The sequence below is a fragment of the Cariama cristata genome, unplaced genomic scaffold, assembly GCF_000690535.1.
Source record: "Cariama cristata isolate BGI_N322 unplaced genomic scaffold, ASM69053v1 Scaffold34379, whole genome shotgun sequence".
NCBI lineage: Eukaryota > Metazoa > Chordata > Aves > Cariamiformes > Cariamidae > Cariama > Cariama cristata.
This window is the reverse complement of record NW_009636878.1, coordinates 3,659-13,687: the sequence shown is the minus strand read 5'-3', so window position 1 is coordinate 13,687 and position 10,029 is coordinate 3,659. Positions and strand designations below refer to the sequence as shown.

The 10,029-nt window shown below is 46.6% G+C and overlaps 1 protein-coding gene across 1 annotated transcript; it reads right to left on the bottom strand.

The window, feature by feature from the left end:
- Nucleotides 1-189: 189 nt before the first annotated feature.
- LOC104156562 (fibrinogen-like protein 1) lies at nucleotides 190-4,899 on the bottom strand (the record flags this gene model as incomplete). The annotated part of the gene is made up of 5 exons (XM_009708090.1): nucleotides 4,825-4,899; nucleotides 3,271-3,481; nucleotides 1,996-2,155; nucleotides 362-459; nucleotides 190-278 (listed from the first exon to the last, which is right to left on the bottom strand). Coding segments are annotated over exons 1-5 (633 nt in total), but the record flags the coding sequence as incomplete, so codon positions are not given.
- Between the last annotated feature and the right edge of the window lie 5,130 nt (nucleotides 4,900-10,029).

Sequence of the window (10,029 nt, the reverse complement as noted above, 5' to 3'; positions counted from 1 at the left end):
TTTTACCCAGCGAAGGGTATTCCTGTCCCAGGCTTACATCCCTGCTCCCAGGGCTGTTTGTCAGTCAGCCAAACCAGAAATCCCAGGGAAGCGGAGCTATAAATCCAACCCTGAAGTCTGATGCTGCAGATGCAGCTGGCCCACCCTCACAGACAAAACAAGCAAATCGCCACTCTCTCCATTTCTTACCTGCTCATCTGCAAGCTGGAAATTTTCGTAGATTGCATAACGTCTTTCCCCATGCCAGTCCATCAGGTCAATCTTTAATGAGCTCTCTCCTAAACACCAAGTGGTGTCCTGTTAGATAAACTATTGTATCATGCAAATTGGAAAGAAATCTGTGGAGGGAAAATACTTGCACCTCTAGTGAGCAGGTCATAGATGTGGTCGTTGCCCAGCCAGTATTCATCATTCTTGCCCTGGAATTTCCCAAATCCCAGTTTGTAATCATCCCATTTCCTGCAGTGAGATACAAGTATCAGTTTCACCATGTGAGGGGATTAGACAGTTTGTGACACTTGGCTATGACAACAAGTAAAACTTCATCCGTATCTCTAGGCACTGTTTTCTAAAAGTATATGATTCATTGCAAGCTGAGCTGAGATTTGTCACTCTGCCTTAGAAGTAGGTACAACTCACAGCTTACTTCTCCTGCTAAACCTGTGCACACACATAGGTTGGGATCAAACCTTCAAACTGTCAGATGCAGTGCTCGCAGAATGAGGTTGTCAGTTAGATGGGAAGGGAAAGCAGCAGCTGTCATAATGGTCTTCAAACAAAGCATCTGATATTGTTCTTCAGCAAGTCATAATTCAAATGCACTCCGGGCTGGAAATGAATGTTGCAGTCTAAAATATGCTGCAATCTTGGATGTGTGATGTGGTATGGTGAAAAATCAGAAACTGAATTGAAGTTGCAAACAAAAGCTTCCAGATGAAGTTAAAAGGAAAATAACTGGGTTGGCTTTGTGCTCCTGTTCCATTTAAATCTGTTTTTGATTCATTGACCACTCTCACCTCTGCTGTTTTGCAGAATCACTGCTTGGATGTGGCAACTTGTCCTTCAAAGATATATACTTACTTTTCATCAGCATTCTCTGGCTTCATCTTTCTAAGATAAATCTCCTGCTATTACTTACTTCTCATCATTTCATTCTCTTAAAATGTCCTCTGTTATTTATGTATTACCTTTGATATTCCCATATACTTCCTGTGTATCATCATTTCCAGTTTTACTAACCCCATGTTTATTCCCTCTCTCGTGTTGTTATTAGGGATATTAATTCTGCCTGACCTACATACTAGTCAATGCTCCTCTTCAGGACGTTTTTCATTCACCTGTGTTGAGAACTGAACTACCACTTTCTGGGCAAGCCAGCTTAGAGCCAGTTGAGGTAGCTTTCCAATGGACTGCACTCGCTGTAAGAGACACTAGACATGCTCTGAAATTATGTGTGCTGTGATGATAGTGAATTAATCTTCATGAGAACATTTCTTCTTTACTGTGCTACGAAGGCATCTCTCCTCCTGGAGTTTTCCAGGTGAAAGTCACCTCTCTGGAATTTTACATAGAGAAAGGACAATCTGGACCAGTGGTTTGGCATCTTTTTGAATGATCTGAGTAAGGAAATAAATGTTAGACCGCGCTGAACGTAATTCCTGACATGAGAACAGATAATATGTTCAACAGGTCTCAGTCTATGCGCTGGCCACAGATACCTGCCAATGTGGAGCCTTCGACAACCTCCAATAATGATGAAACAAATATGCACCCATGTACACATTTACTCAAACACAGAGAAGCCATGGAGAAGGTGTTATAGGTCTGTTTTGAGAATGGCTTCCTGCTACCAATATGTACCACCAGATTGCCCTAATGCAAAGAGTTATCATCACTGAAGTATAGTCTTGCATACCCTGCTCCCCGAATGTAGGGTTTTGCCAGGCGGCAGGACGGGGACTTCAAGCCCTGTTGATGCAACCACAACGCACCCACCTGTTGAAATTCTCCTTGCCGTTACTCCGCCGCTGAATGACGGTCCACCCCCCACCATCAGACATGTCACAGTATGCCAGGAAAGGCTCTCGGTCTGCTCTGGGCCTGATCCGGTAGTAGCCATTTTTGGTCTTTTTCCGATTATACACTGCAGAGCAATCTAGGCAGAAAGGTTATCGGTTTGTTAAATGGGGCGAGGGGGAAAGCAAAGGGGTATGTGCAGCCAAGCGAAGACACTGCTGAGAGGCTGTATGGGACAAGGACACTTGGCTGGCTTGTGTATAGCTCTGCAAGCCCTGCAAAGCCAAATCCCGTGGTTCAGTAAGGTAGCAGCAATGCTGGTTTGCAAACTGCTGGGCCTGACGAGGAGCAGCAAGGCTTGAGAGCCTTTACAGCCATGCCCTCTGAGGGAGTCCTTCCCAAACCTTTGGTGAGATACAGGATGGCCGCAGCTCAGGCTGGGGCTATAGCATGGGAGCGACGCAGGACCGGGACTGGCTCTGTCAGCAAGATCATTTGCAGGGAAGCTAATTTCCATGTGGAAGGTAACCTCAGCTGTACTTTAGATTGGATTGGGGCCCAAAATTTCTAAAATAGGAGGCTAAGCTCCTGTGACCAGATCTACCAGGGCTGTGTCAGAAGAGGGCCTTTCAGGACCTCAGTGCTTCACAATTGCAATGTAACACCCATGAAGGATAAAAGCTTGCCCACAGGCCATGATTCCAGTTATGACCGTGTTCTCCCAGTGACACCAAGGAACGGAGTATGTACGCCTGCTGCTGCACCACAGAAGAGGTGGAGGAGTGAGGAACAGGGAGGCTGGTGTCCTCCAAATAGGTTTCAGTGCCCGCAGCTGAGCCGGACACTCTGGGTCCCGTAAGTCACTCAGGGGAAATGGGCTTTTCAAGAGCAAGACCCATCTCTTCCTAAAGCATATGTCTAAAGTAGGTGTGATGGAAAACATCTGAGAGGTCCCTGTTCCTCTCTGCACCAGAGTCCCAGGTGAGAAGCCCAGCTGCAAGTGTCTGCGTTGTACCTGGGCGGTAGCTGCCTCAAGCTGGGCTGGCTGACTCTGGCCCCAGGGGATGTCTGCTGGTGCCAGGGCCACCAGTCTGCCCTTCTCCTTCCCATGTATCTGACTGCATTTTAAAACACAATCCACTTTAAAAATTCTAAAACTTTTGGCAGAAATATAATATGACACATGGGACACTGCAGGGAGAAATAAACATTGTGGCAGGCTGAAATTTCCATGCACACTACTGCAAAATGTACCTTCGTCATAGACTATCAAATTTCCACTGGTTGTGGGTAAAAGCATCTCATGCTGCACGCTCCTGTTGCCTGAGAACAGCCCACTTTTTGTTCTATGGTAAGTGTTCTCCAGGATGTCCTTCAGTTGCAGTTCATATAAATAAAGCAAGTCTTGAAGCTGTTTTAACCTTTGTCTTAATTTATTGTTGTCTAGGAGGCAGATATCTTTTTCCTGTGGAGAAAATAAAACAAAAATCCCCATGCTTCAGTCAGTGGTAAGAACAGAGAGGCAGAGAGAGAAGGAGTATCTGTCTCCTCTTGACCCTAACATGTCACACTGCCTCTGTGGACCAAGATGATTTGACGATGCTCTCTTCCTAAGATATACGAATCTTGCACAGCATGAACCCGGTGGAAAAGGGTTTTCTACAATGACCTTGCCACTGCTCAGAACATCCCAGAATATGATCAGATACGCAGAAAATTACTTTGGACAAAGACCATTTGTCTCGACTCCCATTTAATGAACACAAAGGGAATGGTTGCAGACTATGAAACTACTCAGGGTAATAAGAGGGAGAAAACTCAGCTCTTGCACTGCAGCCAGGCCAAACCAGCGAGGTTCCAGAAGTGTCTTCTTATAAAACGGTAAGACAAAAGAGCTGATATTTGCTGCAAATCAGCTAAAAGCAGTGAGCCTACAGCGGTATAGCTTCAGACCTGCATTACTCTAACCAAGACCAGAATCTGACCCACACTCACTGGGATAAACATTTTCAGCAACAATCCAGTCTGTGGCTGGTGTTACTTCATTAAAAACATAACAAAACAGAGCAAAATCTCTTCCAAGACAATGAAGCAAACCCCTGCAATAAGAATCATTGGCTATTTTCACTCTGATCAAGCTGGCTTGAGTGATACCAGGTCAGGACCAGTTCTATGCATAAGCAAAACAAGCAGTTGCCCGTGACAGCAGACTGCCGACTGTGCTCAAACGAGGTCCCAAGCTGCCTCTTCCTTCTCCTAGGCCTGGTAGTTTCCCTCCACAGAGGAGGATTTCCAGGCTGGAAGCACAGAGGAACCTGGTGCAGACAGCCTCGAGCTCGCCAAACTCTTCTTGCCAAGTTCTGTACCTCATTGGGATGGGCCCAAGAGAAGTTTGCTCATTGGAAGAGTACAGATTGCCTCAGACTATGGCTACCTCCTCTTCCCCTTCCTGCTTTTTTAAATTGCGATGAATAAATGAAGGCAGTTTTCCCTGAGGGAATGAAATATTCCTTCACTGGCCATAAAATTACTTTTTTTTTTTTTTAAAGAGATTTTGTTGTTGTTGTTGCTGGTTTTAATTCTTGGCAACATCAGTCCAGCCACCCAGAAAGCTGCAGAGCCTCTAATGCCATGAAAACCCTATATCATCAGGACAAGAAGAGTGACCTTCCTTTAGCTGCAGGCAGATGCCTTTTTGCTCTGCTCTTGCAGGTCTCCATCCCTCTTCTGGGGGAACACCTATCTCTACATGACTAGGAATGATAAACCATTGAGAGGTTGTACAGACACTAGCTAAAAAATACGCACCGAGAGCCTGGGTGCAGGTGAGCCAAAGCTGACCAGGAGAAGGAACAGCAGCAACCAGGGCATCAGCACGCTCATTTTGTATCACCTGAAAATAAGCATTGACAGGCTGCACTGGAGGTTTCTTTAGTTCCTCTCACAACTTAATCCCCCTTCATAATCATGTTAAATTCCCCAGAAAATGCTGCAGGATTTGTTAAAGTTGTTTGAAACTACAGGCAGGACAAAATCGGGGAAAAGATGCACGGTAGGGAGAAGCTGAAGCACCAGTGCAGCATGCTGACAGAGGGATCGAGGCTTACGTCCAAGCTCCAGCTTCCCTGGAGAAATAAATACCTGCTGTGACTTTTCAGCAGCCTCTGCCCTTTCTCCTGAGCGCCCATGCAGATGGGAAGTTCCTCAGCAATAACACCTCCTTGGAGCACTCCTCACCAAACTGGTTGGCCAAAATCACACAGTCCTTCCTTATTCAGTCCAAACTCCCGTAAGTTAAGAGGAATTTTGCCTCCTGGTTGAGTGACCATAGGCATTGCCCCTCCTCGGGCCATGGAGTGGTCTGTCAGGGTGGGATTACCTTGGAGGCCGAGGGCAGAAATCACACGTGGGACAGAGCGGGCATGGGATAATTTTTGCTTGGATTTCAGTGGAAATGATCTCTGCTGCCGATCTGCCCCAGTGCACAGATGGGGCTTCTGTCGGAGAGTCTCAGCTAGAAAAAAAGCTACGCGACTGCCACTGGGAACATGCAGCTGAACCCGAGTGAACAGTACAAATTGTTCGCAGTGTGTTTGCGTGGTGCTTTAAAAAAAAAAAAAAAAGAAAAAAAAAACAACAGAAAGAATTTAAAAAATCTGAAAAATAGGCTAAAACCGACTCCCCCGCTTCACATCTGGAAGTGCTGCAGAAACTTGGCTACCCAGCTCTACGCTCTGAGCGACGTGCTTTGTTTCAGCTACAGCTCTATTAGCATCCCCGCAGCGGCTGACACTAGAGCTGCTTCCAGAGCCGGCAAAGCCGCTGTGACAGCGGAGCCTTCTGCCATGCCGGGCAGGCAGGGCCCAAAGCAAGCTGAGAGAAGAAGTGCCCCGTGGAAGTCACCCGTAAAAGATGTCGTGCAGATGGGTGCCCCAGCACGCGGTGCTTTTCCAGCTCATAGAGAGAAGAGTTCAGTGTTACAGCAGGGGATCCCCCAGCCTGTGACCGCTGGGGCTGTTCATTCACACCCCCCTGCAGCCGTGCCGGTGGCTGCAGCACCGGTGCTGAGGTCAGAATCAGGCCCCATGCGATGCGTGTGGGTGGAGACAAAAAGCTAACATGAAGGATGGGTTTGAGCGACAGCTCCCAAAAACCAGACAGTGCAGACCAAAGGGAAAGCAAGCAACTTCATCTACGCCTTTATCAACACATTATGAAATGCACATACCTGTAACTCACCTTTCTTTCAGATCTCCTCCTGATAAGATTATCTCCCTTAAAAGTCAACTGCAAAAGAAAGCGATCATAAACCTGGCTGCCTTTCTAGAGGTTGATGAGATTTTCCTCTCCAGATGGCCCACATCAAGGGCGCAGACGAAGAATGTTTCACTGCACTAGGCAGTTCCACAGAAAAGACACTCGCAATTCCTCGTGTGAAGGAGTTACTCAAACCCCGGGTTATCTGTTGTTACCCAATACTCATCCTGCTGCTTCCCTCTGAGGATAAACAACAGTTAGGTTTCTATCAGCAGTGCTCTCCAAAGGAGAGGGGCTCTGCTGGTTGTGAACCATTACCCACCTTATTTGATTTGGAAGCTCAACCAAGACTGACTTCTGTAAGTGTTTATATGAATCACTCAGACTGATGCTCCCTATGGGAGTTTTATCTCATGTTTAATACAGCCAGGCTCATTGCAGTAAGTGCTGCAAGGTGGAAATAACACAGCTTTTCCGTTCAGCATTCCTTTTGCTGTTTAATCTGGTCTGTATGTAAAAGCACAGCACAGCTGTAACGCCAAAGGAGCTGCAAATCTGAAGCAAGAAGCGAACACGGGGGTATTAAGCAAGATTTGCTATTCGACTGAAATCTCAGGAGGTTTGCAGTTGTGTAACTCTCCTCTGAGCTGGATGATTAGATTTTCTAGTTAACACAAATAAGGACATTTATGGAAGAGAAAAAAAAAAACAAAAACAAACAAACAAACAGATGGGTGCCTCCCTCTGTGTTGTGGCCAAGGAATTACAGATTATTTTAAAGAAAACAGCAGAATTGTTCCATTTTAGAGAGCCATGTTCAGAGGACAGATCGTGGGAACAAAAGACAAGGCATATAAGCCCATAGTAAACTTCAGTGTTCCTCTCCAGGTAAGCAGGACTGTCCAGCTATTACCAAGTACAGCGATGCTGTTTATTTCTTAAAAACTGCATTCCTCTTCTCCCGCAAGAACCCTGACCCATTTCACTGCCAAAGGATTATGTAAACAGTGCTTTTCTTCTCGCTTGTCATCTACCCCCAGTTTTAGGCTGGGTTTGGCAGCTGTGAAATTAAATGAGAGAAACGCCTCCTCTTCTCCTTAGTAGGTACTCGGCCCTTTCTTCTGCCCCTTCGGCCAGCGGCTGCAGCTGATAGCAGGGTGCTTGGGTACCACATGCCTGAGCATAGCGGGGCTGCAAGCTGTCCCCTGGGGCTTTCATCCACAGAAACATCTCTATCTCAGCTGGAGTCAGCCGGACAACACTTGAGATGCTGTGCACCAATTTATGCTCTTGCCTAGATAGCCAACATCCTGCTTGGCTCGTGAGCATCTCCTGGTCCCAGGTGGGACTGGCGACGGGCCTGGGTCTGTGGTGGCAGCATTGGAGTCATGGTGTGGGCAGGATGGTCAGCCCCCACGGCTGTCTGCAAGGCTGTATGGCCAGGGAGCGTCGGGCCCCACATCTCCAAGTCCTGCAGGTCCCTGGGTAGGAGAGAGTGGTGGAGCTGCAGTCCCGGTGGACTGTTACGTGACTGCAACTTTGCAGGAGCAGGACTCAAAATCCAACCCTCCATCAGGGACCCCTCAAACGCCTCTCAGAGCCAAGACATCTGGAGCACTCTGATGCTCTCTTTAGGACTCCACCAGTCTTAGCCTCACCAACATCTGCATGTGAAAAACCCAGTCAACTAGAACAAGTCTTTTGCCTACCTGCTTCACGATGAACTTATTTTCCCAGGCTAAATGAAGCTTTAGGAATATCTGAAGCACAAGAGAGGGGTTGCCATGAGGTTGAGTTCACGTGAGGTGGGTCTAGCAGGAGGGTGTGTTCATGTAGTGCTCCACTGGCCTGGAGCTAAAATAATCAAGTCATCGTAAAGAATGTGGACGCTGTGTGATCACTGGTGTTGTTTCCTTACAGATGTTGAAATCCCTAGGCAACACGACTGTAAATGCTTGTCTTTTTTTTTCCTGGAATACACATGCTTCACACACATTCTGCAGTGCAAATTCCTGTTTAGTTACTTGGAAGGAGATCAAATTCCCTCTTCTTAAGATACTCAGTGATCTTGTCAACAAATAATAACAGTTTCATTAACTAAAAACCTCCCCACCCCGCTCCCCTCCACCCTCTTTCCAGCAAAAGTACGTAGGTGCTGAATAACAGTCATAAAAAACTATTATTCACACATTAAATGCCCAGCCAGAACAGGAAGAATGCAAAATGGTGGATAAACGTGAACGAAGAGGGTGGCTCTGGGGCAGCTCTTGGTATCTCTACAGTCATGGAACACTGGGGTCCCCCAGAAAGAATGGCTTGGGATGAAGACATGAAGATGACACACCATGGACATTCACCCCCCCAGAGCCCAGTGGAACATCACTGCAGCTGGAAGACAGTGGTGGCATCTCAAAACTCTTCCAAGACCAGGTCCTCATTGTTTGTTTGTTCTTAAAGGGAAAAGGGAAGAAATGAGGCGGACTGCTTCAGACTCCAAAGGAGGTACAGAGACCTGAGGTTTTCACAGCAAGAGTCTGACTGTCTACCTGTGCCCTAGGAAAATTCAAAGCAATCTGGAGCCAGTGCTGAGCAAAACAGCTCATTTGCACTGAATCCAGGTGCTTTCTGCATTTGCCTTTTATTTTATACTTCTCTATCACATCGCACCTTCTGTGAATGTCCTGCTCACTGGGAGAGACCGCGGACCGGGCTCCTTTGCAGGCACTGCCGCTGTGGAGGCACCAGGCGCCTGTAGGCTCTCTATGTGTGAGCTGCTATACATCTTCTGTAGGAATCCAGGCTGCCAGGTTTTTTAAAACAAAGTTAATGTATGAGATCTAAAACAAATATTTTCTTTTGTTTAAATCTAATAATAAAGAGTTTAATCAAAAGTAAGATAAATTTAAAAGATCGAGATGACATCAACCACCATAGTTTCAATCTACGAAATAACCGAAACCGGCAGATGCACATTAAAAGTCTGTGGTTTGTTAGCAAGGAGTAACCACAGAAAACTGCGTAGAAAGAAGGAGTAATGGTGGCGGACCATGAAACATGCTAGATCTGAATGTTTTGATAACGTTCAAAGGGCAAAGACATAATTCAGTCTAACTAATGAGTCTGCATGCAGCCTATGAGTATCTAATAGGTTGACACAACAAACATAATTAGTTTATAAGTTCCTGAGGGCAAGCACAGGTCCAAGCAATCTCACTTCCATCAGGAATACTGTACCAAAGGGAATTAGTCACAAGGCCAGAGGGAGTATGTGGATTATCTGCGTGATCTTCTGCCTACCTCAGGTCAGAGAACTCCCCTGACCTAATTCACTCCCGTTTGAATGGGACCATCTCTTTGAGAAAAAGACATTTTTGTGTAAAACATTCAGTGCTGAAGAACCAGCCACAAACCTTAGCATTCTCTTCCACTGCTTAATTACCTGCATTGTTAATTATTATTGGTTCTTGCCTGAGTCTGAATCTGCCAAGTCTCATCCTGCAGCCTTTTAATCTCATGATGCTTTACTGTGCGAGGGGAAAGAGCCCTCTGCTGCCAAATGTCTTTTTCCCTGCTTAAGGCTAGGTCCAAGTACATACAAGCTGTGTACCTGCCTCTGCCTGGGAACCCAAACCCCGGTTACCTACTTCGGCTGTGGGTGTACGTGCTGGGGGAAAGCCAGCGGGGTCATGGAGCGAGTGGTTGCATGGAGCTTGTCCTGGGCAAGGCTGGGCACCACGGCACAAGAACATCCCGAGG